The sequence below is a fragment of the Pieris brassicae genome, chromosome 9, assembly GCF_905147105.1.
Source record: "Pieris brassicae chromosome 9, ilPieBrab1.1, whole genome shotgun sequence".
Taxonomy (NCBI): domain Eukaryota; kingdom Metazoa; phylum Arthropoda; class Insecta; order Lepidoptera; family Pieridae; genus Pieris; species Pieris brassicae.
Window position 1 is genome coordinate 16,420,768 of NC_059673.1, and position 18,287 is coordinate 16,439,054.

Consider the following 18,287-nt stretch of genomic DNA (forward strand, 5'->3'; position numbering starts at 1 on the left):
TATCGTTGAAACATGCAGAAAGAAAGTGAATAATTTATTTAGATGAAATTTTTGTCCATAAAAGCTACAAGCCCAAAAAATCGTGGTAAGGTCCCTCTACAAGTAGTATTGAAAATGTTTCGTCTGGAAAAAGGTACAAGCAGGGTCGGAGTAAGGTCCTGTGCCAAACTGCCGAAATAAAAAATTGCTGATGATCACCATGATATGAATGATACCAACTTCAATAAGTGGTTAGAAGTAAAGTTCCTACCCAATTTAAAGGAGCCAAGTGTAATTGTTATGGACAACGCCAGTTACCATTCCGTTATAGTAAATAAAGCCCCTACGACACAGAATCGTAGATATGAGATAAGAAAATGGCTTACTTAGAATAATATTCAATTTGAAGAGTACCATACGAAAGCAGAACTCCTATGTCTAGTATAACGGTATAAACCAGAGCCAATATATGAAGCCGATGAAATTTTAAAGCATAATGTTCATGAGGTATTGAGACTACCTCCATACCACTGTAATCTAAATGCCATTGAGCTGGTATGACAAAACTCAGAGTAGCAAATACAAATATTAAATTGACTACAGAACAGTTAGAACAAGTGATTAAAGAGTCATTTGAAAATGTAACACCAGAAGAGTGGAAGAAAATGACAGATCATGTTGTACATGTGGAATATAAATATAAAGAAAGGGACGAGACTACAGAGGAACATTTAGAAATTTTCATAATCAATGTGAGAGACAGTGATAACAGCAATGACTCTGAGGAATCTATGCATATTGATTTTTTGGATTCTGATTTTGATTATTCCAAATAAAATTGTGTTTTATAATAAATCCTTTTTTCGTTTTCCATGCAATGCTAGTCATTTTAAGTATCAATAGTAAAATACTAAATACGTAAAGTATTTCATTTCATAGAAACAGTTGCTAACAATGTAAAACAATAATAAAATAAAATCAAGTATCAAGTAAGTTTAATCCACAAAATTTATCAAAATTTTAGGGATACCATACTATTTTTTTTTAAATTTTCCGCGCTTTTTCGTTGTCTTCTTTCATCAGAAAGACTTAGGAACAAGGACAGCACACAAAAAAAAACAAGTTTCTTTCTTTTTCGTTTTACCTGCCATCCAAGGCGTAACATGATTTAAATTTAATATTGTAGTTATTCATTTAAACATTACGAAGCGAATAAAGAAGTTAAATTATTAGAAAGATATATATAAATGTAATATATTGTTTTTGGTAGAATTCAATACAATAATTAAACATTATATAAAATGATAAATTACTCGTGTATTCCGATGGCATGGGTGGCATTTAGCAATACGCTGTCTATCAAAGACATTGTCAAATTTCGCGTGAAACCAATGAATTTTAAATTTTTAAGTGTTTTTCAACATAAACCTTTTATGTCATAATGATGATTATAATTAAATAAAACCACATAGCATCTTTATTTAGATGCAAAATATTTTTCTATTAAAAATGAAGTACTAACTTTAACTATGACTGGAAAGCGCCAATATGATTTTTATTGCTATCGCGCAACTGTGCGTAATCAACGAGATTTAAAACGTAAAGGTACTCAAATTTCTCCTATATTTCAAGACATAAGTTTTTCACCCCCTCCATACGACATTAATACGACCAGCACTACGGTTGAAAAAAGCCCACCGTCTCGTAAAAATAAGCAAAATATTTGTAAATGTAGGCCTAAATCTTGGAAATCGATTGTTGATCTCTACAATAATCAGGATACCACTGTGGTATGGGATAACGTGGGTCCCATAACTAACAACTTAGAAGACCAATATGGAATTCATGATACTGCGAAAAAAAGCAACACCAAGAATCATAAAAAAGTACGTTCACGATTATTTAAAAACAAAGGATCTTATAAAATTTCTCCAAAAAACAAAATACACAAGAATAAAGATAATAAAAAACATAATAATGAAGATGATTTATTCGTTAAACCAAAGCTGTATGCTGAAAATATCAAAATATGTGAAAAAGGACCCTGTAAGGCAAATGTAGAAGCAGGTAAGAAACACAATTGTAAGTGCAAAAGGGTTAAAGAACATAGGCGAAAGGCAACGACGTGTACTGATAAGTCATGCAATATTTATAGAATTTGCAATCTGCCAAGAACATGCTTAGAAGCGATCTCTTCAATATTAAAAAAAGGCCAAAATATTTCTCAACAATCTATAGCCGTTAATAAAAAGCCAATGTTTGCAATTAGAGTAGATTCATCGAGCTTACAGGTTTTAAACCCTAATGAAATTAAAACAAAGGTTAAGACCTTTGGTACAGTTGGCAAGAATGATAAATGTGTCTGTCCATCGCGATTAGAAAAAACAAAGCGATATGGTATTGGTGAAACATGTGAAGGGGGTGTATGTGAAGCTGCGAGACATGGAAAATATGATAAATTTAATTGTCACTGTGCAAAAACAGCTCTTATAGAATGTTGTGATACGACATGTGATGTTAAAACCTCCGAGGGAAAATTAAAGAAAACCACAAATATTGTTCGAAGAATAACACCAAAAATACTTGACAAACCAGTATTTGAAATGGTTTTAGATAATAATCACATGAACGTCTTGAATACTGGAGAAATTCATGATGTTTTGAGGAAGGCATCCTACTCTGATATGTGTCCAACAGGAATATGCAGAGCAACAGCTAAAAAGGATAGGATATTGAACTGCAAATGCTTAAGTAAAAAAATATCACCTGTACTACATGAATGTAATAAAAAGACTTGTCAACCTAAAGATGAGTCAAAGAAGAAGTCAAAATTTTACATATGTACAAAAATATGCAGTAGCCTAGAAAACTGGTGTAAGAAAAACCGAGGGGATATAAATAACGAAGATGCTGATGAACGCATCTTTAAAAATTCAATAAAAAGAAATAAGCCAGCAGCAAAGGCTCAACCAGCTACTAAAGTGAAGCCAAGAGCTAAAGTGAAGCCTGCAGTCACTAAGGATAAGACAGCAGAAGTTAATCAAACTGCTATGACAAAACTTAAGAGATCCAGGCTTTGTTTTATATGTTCGAGAATATATAGTAGTTTAGGAAATTGGATTTATGTTTCAGATGATAATAAAGGCCAAAAAAATACTAATACTCAAAGTAAACGGCGACTAGGTGCACCACATCGAAATGTTCGAAATGAGCCACCTTCTAAACCTATTAAAAGCCCCAAAGCTTCAGAACCAAGTAAGTTAATAATATCTTAGTAACTAAGTTATGTAATATTACATAGCGTATGAAAATGTATTTTTTTTAGAACGCAAGCTAAAGAATACAGAGAAAGTAAAAAAAAATAGAAATTTTCAAATAAGAAGTAAAGGGATACAATTAATTACATCCGTAAGAAAATTAAAATTAGGAAGACGGAACAGGTCATTTGCCGAAGCAACAAATAAAGCGATGTCCAAAAAGATGAAACAAGAGGAGCTAGACATATCAAAGGATTCAAGAAAAAGAGAAAAGATGTTAATGAAACAAGAAAAACAGAAACAAAAGGAAATAATTAAAAGAAAGAAAGAAATAAATAAGCTGAATAATAATGAAGAACATCAACTAAATTGTTTAGCCGCCTTTGTAATAGGCATTGTTAATTTGCATTTACAGACTCTTGGACGACTTATAACTGCTGTGATATCGATTCTTACTGATCCCATTCATTGTTATATTTATACCAAACATAGAATCAAAGATCCGGTTGGTTCCTGTAAAATGTTTAAGCAATGGTTTGTTAATACCTGGAAAGCAAGGGATACAAAAATTTCGTCAATGGTACAAGATTCACACTTGATAGATGTATTGTCTGACCATATGGAAGATTCCGCTATATTTCAAATGTTTACTAACAAAGGGCAAACTCCAGAAGAACGTCAAACGTACGAGAGAAAGAGGAGAAGAAGACAGAAACGTATAAGAAAACGACACCAACAAGCCGTTTATAGTTGCCGTCACACACTCTTGATGACTTTGAGAAAACATCCTTGCTTATGGATATATCACATATGCCCATTCTTTTATCCACAGTGTCTAGGTCTTTTATCGTTTGGTAAAAACTTCTTTCATTTATTATTATATTTAGCAGCTTTACTATGTTGGACTCCGTGTATAATGTGCATGGAAGTAGTGCGTGCGTTTTTATGCTGTGTTGTATGTACTCAGTAACTATTGTAAGATAATATTGTTCTTTTAATATACAGTGATAGATAACATTTATTACTTCTTTTATATTCTTATACTATTTGGATTCTTCTGAAGTAGAATTTGTCACTATTGAATTCAGGAATGCAGTAATCATATCAAAAATCAGAAATGGAGGAAAATTTCAATATCAGATACAAATTATTAATAGTTTATTTGTAGCAAAAATAGCAACAGCAAAGTCTAAACAATTCCATAAGAATAATACATGGACACCACAAAATCCAAGCAATAATGACAAGGATAATTTGAATATTTTGTTTCCAAATATCTAAGCACTTGAGACACTCTGGATAGGCCCATGGACAATGTCTATATATCCTTGTGTAGCGAGGTTTTCGTACAGTTTTCAAAAATATTTTATTGGGATCATCTTGAATTTTTGACCTTCTACCACATTTACGTCTGCAGCCACAATTTTCTTTACCGAAATCTGATAATCGGAACAACTTTCTGACGTGACATTGGATCTTATGTATAGTTGATTTTTGGCAATGGTGTGTCTTAGATGATAATCCTTTGTTTGTACATTTCTTTGCACGTTTTTTGCATTTACTAGCGTTTTTACTCAGAATTGATCTACAAGTTAAGGTACTAGGTATCTTATAGCAAGGATTACAATAAGCAGAGCAACAATGCCTGCATGTGCAAACTGGGCAGTATTTACTACATGGGGTAATAGAACAAACTTTGTGTTTCCATTTATAATTTTCACACGGTTTTACTTTACACTGGATACTTCGATTAACATATTTCTTTTTTAGTTCTTTAATTAACGCTCTTCTTATTTTTGAGTAAATCAAATCTTTACAATCCTGATGGCAAAACAAACATTTTTTTTCACATCGTTTTATCTGTGAAATCAGCGCAGGGTTGATGTGATAATTTCTATAGGCCTCATCAATAAACATAAGTGATTGAATACATCTACAAGGAGTTTTACATTTCTTTAAATTAAACACTGAACAATTATTTTTCATATTATGTAGATTTTGCAGTACATGCTTTTGATTTTCTTGAGTTCCAATTGAACATGTTGGCCGCTTTCGACTCAAAATATTGTTGCATGATTTTGAACAGTACAAATCTTTAGTGCAAGTACAAATTGTAGGTTTTGGCAGGTAGCATTGTATACCAATAGAATGACAAGCATTCTTGCACATTAGTTTCCGAGAACAACTTTTCTGACATTGAGTGTTTTCCTTGGAGTTTTTGAACTTTTTTATAGCCACCATAGTATGATCTGATATCTTGCTAATTAGATGTTTCCAAAATTTCTGACTGTACGAATCGTTTCCATCCATAGGCACCTTTACTACAGGGCATTGAGTCTGTACTGAAATTTTACGCGTCTTTTTATTAGGAGTACATTTTTCGCACGATTTTATTAGGACAGACTTTTTATTACACTTGCATCTTTTCGTAGTATATAATTTACACGTTGGTTTCTTCATTTTAGAACAGGAAAGCTTTTTACATAGTCCTACTAAATTATTAGGATTTTGTAATTTACAAATTGGCGGTTGTTGAACACATTGAGTTTTCTTGGTGGATAGTCCAGGCAATGCTAATTTATACGTACAAGATTTATTGCGTACTATAGTCTTAACTGCTACTTTTTTTGTACGCTGGCATTTGCCTAAAGTTTGGCATTTCGCATTACTGGACGCACACTGAATTCCAATAGATTTTTCTAAATTCCCAAATAAAATCTTGTTATCGTCAGTTCCGGACTTTATTGCTTTTCTATTATTTAGACAAGTCTGTGTTTTTCTTGCGTGATATTTATTTTGAGGCTTACATTTCATACTGTCTATATACTTTCTGTTTATTTTTTTAATAATACTTTTGCCCTTATCACAAATGTTATTCCCATTATTTGTAAATTGAGTGGAAAGACAGTTTTGTAAGCAATTTTTAATATTCGATTTATTTCTTTCATGTTTTTCTCGGTTTTGATCTCCACATTCAACTTGTATGTCGTCTTGAGTACTAGCACATCTCTTTTCTATTATAATTTGTTCGTGCGATTTCCTTTCAATTTCCTGTTCAATGCATTGGGTGGAATTATTTTGAAGTAAAATATGTTCAGACATATCCGTGTAAGTATCAAATCTAGCACTATTTGTATCACAACATACTTCTCTAGTAGCCACAATATCAGGTTCTCTACAAGATATGCCAATTTCTGTTTTACTGGATGTCACAATATGATTAGAACTTTTAATATCACATGAATATCGTGATTTAAAAATACACTGATCACTTCTTTGTTTGAGGCAACTACATTTTTTATATAAACAATGTTCAGGTAAGTCAGGAAACTGTATCAATGGCACTTTATTACATTTTGTATTTTTTGCGTCAACGCATTTACAATTAAAATTCCAAAATCTTTGTAAAAATGGTTTAAATTTAGTTTTTTTAGCACCACATATGACAGATTCTTTATATTTTTTATTTACTTGACTTTGTTGCTTTGAAAAATTATCCTTATTAAATTTGTCCTCACTAACTGTTGACATTAATGAAGAAATCTTCTTTTTAAGTTTTCTCCAGAGCGCAATTTTTTCTCCAGTTATACATATGTCCCTATAAAATATTGCTTTGTTTACTTCCTTCTTTTTGTTGCAATAAAATAACTTGATGCTGCTTTTCTTTGTCTCAGATGAATAAACGGAACTGAAACTGTAAAAGGTCCTATTTCTAGCTTTTGCATGTTTATTATGTTTTCTATAGAATTTTGCGTAGTTTTTTGTGATATTTTTACTTGCTTTCTCAGTAAAATTATGTGACCTGTGTTGTGTGATATTACTAATACTTTTAAAAACGGTTTTACTTAATTCATCTAAATTTTGGGATGGAGCGTCTTTTCTCTCGCTTTCAACAACGTGCTTGATTTCAGCTATATTATTTTTCTGGAACATTTGATACTTATCAGGGTCCTCCGTTTTTCCTTTTTTCTTTATTTTTTTATTTAACTTTGACGATATTTTATAACATTGTGATGAAATTCTGTCCATTTGACTATCGTCTATAAACCAACTAGTCTAGCAAATTTTTGACAGCTACAGTTATAATTTCATAGAACATCGTTCTCATACTCTTATAAAGGTGACGGAGGTTCTTGTTAATAAATATTGACTATTTAAAGAATGAACTCATAAAAATAATGTATATTAAAATTAACCTAACCTACATCTAGGTCCTAAAAATAAAGTAAATGACATATTGCAATGTCAAACGAAATGTTGACATTATTTTAGCCCTAATTTTAATTAAAACTGTAAGTCAAAGAACTGTAAGTCATTTAATGCATTCTATGGTATGCGGTCGCTCCCTTGCATTCAATGATGCCCCTAAACAACGCATGCGCTAGAACCCAGAGGTGTTAGGTTCAATAAAGAATATAGGAATTGAAATGTTAAAAAGTACAGATGTGATTAAAATGTTCACTGTTTATGAAGATATTAAATATTCGCTTGTATTTCTTATCCGGCGGTATGGAAGAGGCACTTACTCTTAAGATGGGAATTACAGTTAATAGTAAAACATAGAATAGTAGTGTAGTACATATTTTCACGATGGACTCTGACGAAGAAACACTATTCTTAGTGTTACTATTAAAACGAAAAAGGATTAATTTTGTTAGCCTAGATGGAGAATTGTCATGGCAAGTAATGAAAATATAAAATAATTGTGTTAAAAATATACTTATTTTTGTTGTTTGTTGTAAATTTTAAATAAATTTATTGCATACTTCTTCTCATACCTTTTTCTTTTCAATTTTATTGCTGTACTGTAAATAATTGTATCGCTGGACGACTCTCAACCTCTCGATAAATTCTTCAACCTGATTTTCGTTCATGTTACAAGTCTATTGTACAAAAAATACGTGCACACACTTGTCGATCGATGACCTGCTGCATGGCCGCAGGGCGGGTGTAGCGGCAAATTTGAAGACTAAATAAACAGAATATGTATTATCAGTATTTTAAATAAAACACATTTTGTTAAACTTTATTAGAAACAATTTGATTTTGTTTTTATTATTTGGACAGAACATCTTCTAATCGTTGGAACCGTTACGAAGTACTATTAAAATGAAGTTCCTTGCTAAGAGCTCTTTCTAGAACTCTATATCGTTTAAGCTTCTTCATTAAAATGCTTGCATGATAATCAAGGAGATTTATATCATTATATATATCATTTTTTGTAGAATTTTCAATCACAGGTAAAGTGTGAGTTGATTTAGGCTTTCGTGATTTCGGTGTTACGCTATCAATACATTCAGATTTGTTGAGAATCTTGATTTCGTTGACTAACTCCTGTATTGAAATTCTGGTGCTATCATAGAAGTAATCATCGTCTTCAGATTGCATTTCTCTATATTTATCTAGATATATCTTAATTGTGCGTTCTGTAATATTATGTTTGATGGTTGTATTCATAACGTCATCAGAGTATGATCGGTTCAACGCGACGCCGTGAATGAGCTGGCAAGCGTCGGATTTAATATTACGAAATAAAGTGCATGGGTTAATGCCGACATTTACGTAGAAATTCTCAAACCAATCTGTGAAATAGAATATGAGGAGGACAACAAAGAGAATGAGAAATATCATGGCCCCGTATCCACAAATAATTGAACTAGATCTCGGCGAACATCCAGCAGAGCATATTCCTGATGTGTAACACTGTTTCATACAACAGAAGGCCAAGCACATTGGGAGTAAAGAGCAACACTGCAAAACTATGGATACGTAGCTATGTACCGTGTGAATGCACAAACGAATCAAGTCCTCAACCGCGAACAAACATGCAATAATAACTCTTGATATCATCTGCAGTGTACAGACTATTGGCATGTATATAGTATAGCACATCCTATTTTTTTATAATGTTTTTTATTATTCCATTTTTTTTCACTTTCTAATTTTCATTATTTTTTACATTTTTTAAAATCCGTTACATATATGCTAAAATGCACTGAATGAAACAAGACATTGTCAATCTGGTGTTTCTTAAAACGTTTTCCAAAGAGTATGCTTAGATATCTTTTATCTACATATTTTCTCTTCTATCTTTGATTCTAGCCTTCATATTGCATTTAATTTGTAAAAATATATATGATTAATTAACATTGATCCGCAATTTTTTTAAAAGAAGCTCTTTTTAACTTATATGTTGCAAATAAAGACTACGACATTCTTATAAAATTAACAGATATTATTGTTGAAAGATCAATTCGGCCTGTCATTTATTTTCCTTATCATACTCATAGGCATTCTTCCAAATGTGTTCTATGTTCGAATACGATTTTATAATTAATTAGCAAGGTGATAAATAAAGCTTTCAATGAGTAAAGGGTTTAGTAAATAGACGTACTTATGCCTTATGTTTTAATTGTGGAGACAAAATAGGGTACATTATCACAAACATATAATTCCAAAGCAATCTCATTCTTCAATATAGGATATAATAGTGGTCCAATTTTTGCTCATTGTAGGGGTTTGCGATCGCATTAATTTCTTGATCATAAGATAGTAATTTGTCGGCGTTGGTATTTCCGGTTGAGGTTTCGGTTCAGGTATATCTTCTACGTCTTCTTCGAGTGGCTTGGCTTCGACTGTGGATGTCGCTATAGTAATTACGTCGTAAAAAACCGTAGATTCCATAGTGAGCCATGGAGCTTCTGTTATCTCATCGGTATCAGTATAATCTGTATCATTTCGTGAACATTCAGTTATATCTCCGGGGGTAGGGACGAATCTAAGTTCCGTACTCTTTGTCTTTATATAGCCTATACTATAGAAGATTTTGTCAAGGACTCCGGTGGCCCGGAAGATGAAGAACAAGATGATAATAGCTAAAGCAGACATGATACAGTCGCAGGCGCCTCCTCTGTTGACTGGGCACGGTCCTCCCCCTCCGCACATGAAACATTTGAGTCTCGCTGTCAACATGAACACTGCACATATTGGTATTAACGAAATCATTTGAAGCAGAAATGATATGAAGTTGTACAGTGTCTGTAGTATCATCCGTATCAAGTTCTCTATCATTAATATGATGGTCATAAAGACTCGAACGAGCATTTGGATACCGCATATTACGGTTTGTAGGACTGCGTGTACCGTGCGACACATCTTGAAATTTCTAAACAAAACAAAATATGATAAGGCAATTAAATATATATATTGGAATCTTGATAGTTTGAAACTCAAGGGAGATAAATTTCTAATTATGCAGAGTTCAAAATCACATTCACGACGGGGAGGTGAGAGTCAAGTATATTAGAGTTTGATCAAATTTAGTGATTTATTATTTCTATATTATTATTAAAATTAGCCATATACCCTAAAAGTTATGATTTATGATTAATAATTATTATGATTACTCATACAATAGTTCAAGACACTATGAGCCTATAATCTACGTGATCAGCCAGATCTGTAGCAGAAGCTAAACATTGGTGTACCTTTCCTAGAAAGGGAACTTATTCTATAACACGGAGTTCTATACGCTGTTTTCCCACCCGGCATCAATCACGGCATGGCTTAGTTAGCAACGTTAAAGTTTACTTATAATTTAAAAGTTCAGAATTGCCGCGGAATTGATATTTCTTTCGGGAAAATTTCTGTCCATATAAAAATTATTAATAAGACAAACAAATAATAATTAAGTATAAATGAAGATTATATTTAAAACCGTTACAAAACATCACTCGAGGAATGAGTATAACAACTTACGTGAAACCTACTCGTAGTTTTAATTTATCATTTTATTTTTTAATTAGTTTTTTTCCTATAGATTAATGTGTAAAATTGATTGCAAAATCACGAGGAAAGAATACAAATGATATGACAAGCATTGGAAAGCCATAGACTAGAAACAAAACCATAGATTATAGATAACGGTAATGCTTAGATAATGTAAGATAACTACTAATAAGACGGATACCACAGCCAAAGCCACAGACTTTATCTTCCATCTAACGTAAACATTAACCTCAAACTTACTAAGACTACTTTGATAATTTATATAGACGTACTATACGAATGTAAATAAAAGCTCAATTGCGAAATTCGTATTGGGCTAAATAAACTTGTAATGTCGTTAAATAGTTTTCCTCGTTCAGGGCCGTATTTAGAGGTGTGCAGCCCCGGAGCCTCCACTAAAGAGGAAATGGAGGCTTCGGAAAAATGTTTTAATTTGGACTACGAAACATTAGTAAACGACTTTTATTTAGATATATTTTTGTGTATTAATTAATATTTTTTTGATAAGTTTACTTATAATTTTTTACTTGGTTTAACAATAAATCATTGATTGAAAAACTCGACTGAAAAAAAATTGTTTACTATATTTTGAAAATAATTTGGGGCCCGTGGGCCTCCACTCCTTTGTAGTCACGAGGCCTCTAGACCTCTAAATCCGGCCATCACCTCGGTAGGCTATCCAAAAATAAATATCAATTGAACTAGTAGTTCATGAGATCAACCTTCCAGATGCCTTCTTAGGACAAGCTCTCAAAAAGACAAAAAAACGTTTTTGCAATATTATTCATTGTAGGCAACACTATTATATAAAAATATAACGCAATTCCATTCTTACAACATGTCTGATGTGCTCAAAATAAAAATATCAACCTACTTATTTCTCCACAACAATATAGTCATTGGTCTTGTTAAATATTTAGCCTATGTTTATATATATATACGCCGAACAAACAGCGAAAATATTTTTAAATCAGTTCAGTGGTATATGGAATTGCAAACAAATAAAAAAAACATTCATATCTATAATTATAAAACAGGCTCCAATAACGTTTAAAAATATTAAAAAACAAATTTAAAATTAAATTCTTTAATGAAGTTATCACACAAACATAATTTAATAAAATACAGTTGTTATGAATTAACTTATTACGAAAGGTGCTTATAAAATGTATACATCTATACGTATAATCAAACAATAAACAATTTTTATAGGATACAAACTCGAAATTTAATGTTTATAAAAAAACCGACTTAAACATTCAAACATTATTTTATCAATTGTAATTAAATGTTACGAACAATATTACTGTTATATATTTCTACACACATTACAAATATTAAAAGCTTTATACGTATAGATTTCAATTTCTACCATAACAGTATAAAACGAAAAAGAAAAGCTTACAGCTTGTAAGCTTGACGCATCATAAGGTCAAAATAACAATCGTTCTCAATAGAAACGCCAATACCGCTGTAATAGTTCATAAACTCTTCAAGCGTAACCTGAAACAACAATCAGGGATTGAATACCATTTTAAATTTAGGTTCTAGTTATATAGATTCCAGAAAAGGTACCACTTTTGTGGGGGGGGGGGTGGAGTTCATGTTGTAGATGTTTTGTTGATACATAAACAACATATTTCTATTAAATATATGTACCACTCAGTGAAATAAATTAAAATTATAAAACACGGAATTTCCAAGCTCTCAGTTCTTCACGATGACACCGAAAAACCAATAACAAATAAAAATAATCATGGCGGAGTCTTGTTTTACATTGTCAACTAACACGCTGGCTTTCGGTCAGACAGATAGTTAAACGTTTTCGACGCTGCTTTATTTAAATCAAAATGTTAGTGACTTGATTGAATATCGATTTTTAATTAACTATCTAGAGATTCAATTAACTCTCTGATTTAACTACTTTACTGCGACATATCAACCATAAATGATGCACATAGTTAGTTTTTACATTGTTGAAAGTACATAATTATTAAACATGTCCGTAAATGTTTCCCTACCTTAATTACTTATTAAGAACAAATATCTTCTATCAAATAACTTTTAAAATGTGTACTATGTTCATTGATTACAAATTTAGTGACGAAAGTAATGCTACAGCGGCATATATACAGGCGACATTGAATTCCCGTTTAACAGAATATCCATGATATTTTGTTATTTTTGTTCCTGTGTAGTTTTATCTTAATAACTGTGTATAACATGTATTTTTTCACTTCTTGCCTATCTTATGTAATTTAATACATTTTTTCCTTTACTCACAGAGGTTGCCTGGAAGAGATCGCTCGAAAGCGATAAGGCCGCCAGTCCTTTGATTTAATTATGTTCAATATTTTTTTTTGTATATTGTAATGCAACGAAGTGTTAATAAATAAAAATAAATAAATGAAATAGATATTCTATAAATAAATAATGTCTTATAACGTCTTATAAAAACATGAATATTGTAATAAACTTACGTTATGTAAGTTACGTTTTTACAATTGAATAAAAATTGAAACTTGAAATACTTAAGTGAATATAATATGGCCTATCTAAACCTTTGCTTTTCAAACTCACTTTGCCATCTACGGTGCCTTCAGTTTCAAAATTACCCAGGAACTTGGTCAAAACTTGATCAGCTGTCTCTTCTCCGCTCATGTACCTGAAATGTGTGAATAAAAATAGTTTTGATTAATATTCCTCTTTGTGTGTTCATAACTTTAAAATATGACATACATTAATTTGATATAACAGAAAAGGTTGATATAACACTGAATGGCACATTTCTGCGTTTGATTTGTCTCTGTGCGGGCGATAACGAATCCAAACCCTACGCCAAACTCACGAAATATACGCCAAAAGCCTTAATGAATTAATCTAAATCATATTTGTTTTCTAAAGTTTATTGGCGTGAATCTATTTATTAGATGCGATAATCCTATTGTACCTGGTAAAAACCGGAAAATAATTACCTTGGATGTGAATTCACAGAATAAACATTGCGAATATCGGCAATAGTGATCAAACCGTCACCAGACTTGTCCAGTTTCTTAAAAGCTTGCTCAATTATAGCTCGGCGAGATTCTGACATCGGCGGCTGGAAACGTCAACAAATTAATTAACCAAAGACAAAGTAATATTTGTTTCTATTGTCTGTGGTTATGACGTATCTGAGCATGTATTCTTAATACAAATATTTTGATTAATATATTTATTATTCATAGTATTTTATTTATACACTACCCATACATACTAAGCTGATACTATAGTGCTTTACAGTGTACAATTAAAATATATGTATAATAAAATCGACCCGTCCAGAGTCTAATGTCGTCCAGACGACAGAATTAGAGAGGTCTGTAGCCTCTACCTATCCCTTCGGAAAAAAAGGCGTGAGTACTTTAATAAATAAAATTACATTAATAATCTAGAAGCGACAATCCTAAGGGTTTTGGCCTCTGATTACATCTGTTGCTTTCATAGAGATGTAAGGGATCAGTGTCTAAGGACATGTCATTCCCTGTGGGACAAGTGTTCGACTGAAGTGTCACGTAAACAAAAAAAACAGAGTTTTGAAACACGTAGTCATTATTTTTGTGTGTATTGTGAATAAACCTTTATAAAAAGGACTAATTCCAGAGGCTCCGACTTATGACTACAATAAAATATTTAAAATTATTGTTAAAAAAATTTACGCTGATAAAAAGTATGAGACAAACTCTACTACAACTGACAAATCCTTTCTTGTTCCCATAAGGTATACTGGAATTGGCAAACCGTAGTAATTAAGACGTCATTTAAGAAGTAACCCAAATCCAATGTAAGCATTTAATAACCTTTAACATAATTACTTTCAGGTGTTAAATATAGTGTGGTTAAAGTACGTACAAATATATACAGATACTGATACAAAATCAGGTGCTAATATTTTATTGTGCGCGGGAATAACGACCTGCACTACCAATTGTACGCTACACACGTCACAGTCGCAATACAAAATGTGTCGTATACATCAACCCCTATTTTTATACTACTACATACTATTTTTGAAATAACGCGCGCGGTACGAAAACTCGATAAACTAATGACCAACGTACACAAAGGTCTAGCCGTCTCAACCACACCCTACACACTCGTCTTGTACCTATATAGTAAGTGATTATAATAACATACTAAACATCAATGTAATGTAAAACAACACTGGAATAATCAATAAAAGCGCCAACTTTCGTACAGTTTACATTATCATATAATAAAAAACAATTACCAACCCTTATTTTCACAAGAAACTCGTCCAAGCTGACAGAACCGGTCTTGTCCGTATCAAATCGTTCGAATAATTCCTCTGCATCCTGCGTAAAAAATAGGTAACTAAAGCGTGTAAATATCGAATGAAAACCAAATAATTTGCATACAAAGCCTGATTATAAAATGTGGATGTAACCCTGGCTGTTACTATGGTTACCGTTTATAACATGACAATAACATCTTACATTTTCTCCAATTTAGTTAGAAAAGTAAAAAAAAATACTTAAGGAAGTCGTGTAATTTTTGTAACTATACGCATCTCTTGCAAACGTCATCAAAGACTTACATATTGCGCTCGTTCTTCATATTATACCAGAATGTGTCCATAGCTGTAGTCAGTTTATTTTTATATTTTAAATTACAGAAAACACTATTTATTCTCTCCGTAATTTCAATTAACCAGAATTTTATTTTAAACATACCAAGTGACCTTAATGCACTATAGTCAAAATATTCAGTATCTTTTACCATTTTAATATAATGAACATGAAATTATATATAGTATTGGAATTGTTCTATTGGCACTTACCGCGTTTGATAATTCAACACCCGACTCTCTGATACCGTTGATAAATTCCATTTTATTCAATTGTTTGCTGCCATCATCGTCCATGCGACGAAACACTCTAAATTTAGAAAAGATGTTAGAAAAATAGTAATTCTATAATCTAGATTAGAAATAATTTTCTTTTCTTTTTATGTAGTAGAAAGCAAGGCAGGTTCATCTGAAGTTAAGTGATACCGCCGCACATTGCCAGAAGGCTCGAAAGTGTGTCGCCGGCCTTTTAAGCATTGGAACGCTTTTTTCTTGAAGTACCCTAAGTCGAATTGGTTCAGAAATACTTCAGTAGGCAGCTGGCTCCATATAATACTGGTGCGCGGCAAAACTGCCTTAAGAAACTGTGAGTGAAGCAACGGAAGTCGTGGTGATACGGATAGTACTATTGCTCGAGAGAGGATCTAATTTCGAGGGCTAAGGTCGCAATTGCATATATCCTTCTTTAGGGTGTCATGCCTTGGGTGTCATCGCTGTACCGTATCTTGTAGGTGTCGCTACAAGCTTATCATATATATTCTCAAATTGAATCTGATATTCATTCGTTTCTCGACCTATCAGGGCCGGAGTCCCTCAAGGTTTAGTCCTCGCACCCCTTCTGTCCACGCTGTTGTCCACCGGCTACACCCCTAGATCTCTCAATATCTAGTTAGGCCTCTATGCTCATGACACCACTCTCTATACCACCCTCAAAGACAGAGGCGTCACCGTGGACAGACTCCAGACTGCAACTACGTTGCTAGGCGAATGGTTTCGGAATTGGAGCCAAATAAATCCCGAGAAGAGTGTCACTCTTTGCCAGGGGCAATCTCGGTGGTCTCGCTCAATCTCGGGAAAAAATCCTCTTCAAAAAAGAGGTAACCCTATACATACGCTAGCATAGTCTTCGCGCAATCGCGGGTCATGCGAATCGCGAAACCGGTGCGACCTCCGTGAGAAATGTCAATCTCCACCACGACCTGGAGCTGCCTACCATAGACCAATGGATGAAATTGGCATCCACACGCCACTTCACCAAGACTAAACATCATCCCAACCCATGCGTAAAAGCATTAATTACTACCCCCTCCCGACAAAAACGGCCCGTAGGTGGCCCCAACATATCCTAATGGATTCGGATGATCCAACGACGATAGTTAATGAGAAATTAAAAGGAGCCGGCGCGGTAAATTAAAGTCAAAATCAGATTTCGATAAAATACCGCCTTGACCGCGCGCTTCTTCCGTCCTGCCCTTCATGCGATTGACCACACCGCGTCTGCCCAAGCCTAGCTACGTTCGTCCAAACAGCCCGAGCTGAGCTGTAAAAATCTTTAACAACGAGATTCCAGTAAAAAAATCCATATCCATACTATGCATATCCTAACAAACTCTGGAACTTTCGATAATGGTAAATATACCACTTAATCAACACTAAGAGCGGGATATATATAACCCGTCTTGTACAATATTATTCTTCAGCAGTAGAATTAAAAGCAATTTTACCTTCCCAGGCCCAGAATGCCGACAGCACCACGTGACAGACACATCAGCCTCAACTTCTCAAGAGGGTCAGTTGTTGAGGAAAGAGCTCTGGTGCTCTTCTGCATAAGCTCTTCATCTTGGCGTGATGATGCAGACTGCGGTCGGTGCATCGCTACTGCAAAAACATTTTTATGCAATACATCAAATATATCGGATTAAATTACAAAGTAATATATATTTTTATTTTATTTATGTTACCAAAGAGATCCCCTGGCCTAGGTCAGGCATATTTTAAAGTCTACAATATATCTTGGTCCTGCGGGATACACTAGTAGCCGACCGCGTCACTTATCCGACAATATTCCTTAAATATTTATAAGCAAGAAGAAGCACAGTTTTCTCTCTAGTGTTAATACGTTCCACAAACATAAAAAATTTCGCAGAAAATTTCCAGGTGCGATATCGCGAATACCTGTGAATTGTTGTTCCAGGTACTGGCAATCTGGCAACTCTTAATCTTCTAGAATAAGGTGTAATACGCTTTGTTGAAGTTAAAATAATATATAAAAACAATCTAATTTGGTACTAATATGTGATGAATGTACAGATTTCCCAAATCACTCACATTGAACCCAAGACTGGCTTAAAAGTTGCAAACAAAAATTATAATATGTTTAGTTATAGCGCTGAAATAAGCTATGCTAAATACAGCAATAAACATATACAATACAATATAGCAATTGCACTGAAAAATTGTAAAGACAAATAGGTTTGGCAGACGTCAAAGTCATTCTTTAAAATTATTATCGAAACAGACACAAAATTGTGTTAAGCTCCATTAAGTTGTCTCTTCAAACGTGCTCTGACATAACTCTCTGGTATTGAGGTTAATGCTAATACAAGTTAATCGATATCTGTCTAGTGAATAAGTAA

The 18,287-nt window shown here is 33.1% G+C and overlaps 2 protein-coding genes across 5 annotated transcripts in view; one reads left to right on the forward strand and one right to left on the reverse strand.

Moving 5' to 3' along the window:
• The first annotated feature begins 1,355 nt into the window (after nt 1-1,355).
• LOC123714709 lies at nt 1,356-4,257 on the forward strand. The gene is made up of 2 exons (XM_045669106.1): nt 1,356-3,234; nt 3,305-4,257. Exons 1-2 carry the CDS (start codon nt 1,509-1,511, stop codon nt 4,204-4,206), a joined length of 2,628 nt encoding a protein of 875 aa, XP_045525062.1. The 5' UTR covers nt 1,356-1,508; the 3' UTR covers nt 4,207-4,257.
• Nucleotides 4,258-12,120: 7,863 nt separating this feature from the next.
• Nucleotides 12,121-18,287, reverse strand: part of LOC123713958 (calcyphosin-like protein) — a 48,086-nt gene continuing 41,919 nt past the window's right edge. Inside the window, exons 2-7 of one of the 4 annotated variants that reach the window (XM_045667873.1) lie at nt 17,376-17,529; nt 15,865-15,961; nt 15,299-15,379; nt 14,000-14,124; nt 13,605-13,689; nt 12,121-12,527 (exon numbers count right to left, since the gene is read on the reverse strand). In XM_045667873.1, the coding sequence (XP_045523829.1) occupies nt 12,426-12,527; nt 13,605-13,689; nt 14,000-14,124; nt 15,299-15,379; nt 15,865-15,961; nt 17,376-17,529 (644 nt within the window). In that variant the 3' untranslated portion in view covers nt 12,121-12,425. The remainder of the gene's footprint in view (nt 12,528-13,604; nt 13,690-13,999; nt 14,125-15,298; nt 15,380-15,864; nt 15,962-17,375; nt 17,530-18,287) is intronic. The other 3 variants (XM_045667871.1, XM_045667872.1, XM_045667874.1) reach the window with 3 other exon arrangements.

Bases quoted from the DNA above. Each gene is read 5' to 3' on its own strand.
- LOC123714709 (XM_045669106.1), top strand. From the start codon at position 1,509: ATGACTGGAAAGCGCCAATATGATTTTTATTGCTATCGCGCAACTGTG. The intron at 3,235-3,304 runs GTAAGTTAATAA...TATTTTTTTTAG, and splicing joins CCCCAAAGCTTCAGAACCAA to AACGCAAGCTAAAGAATACA.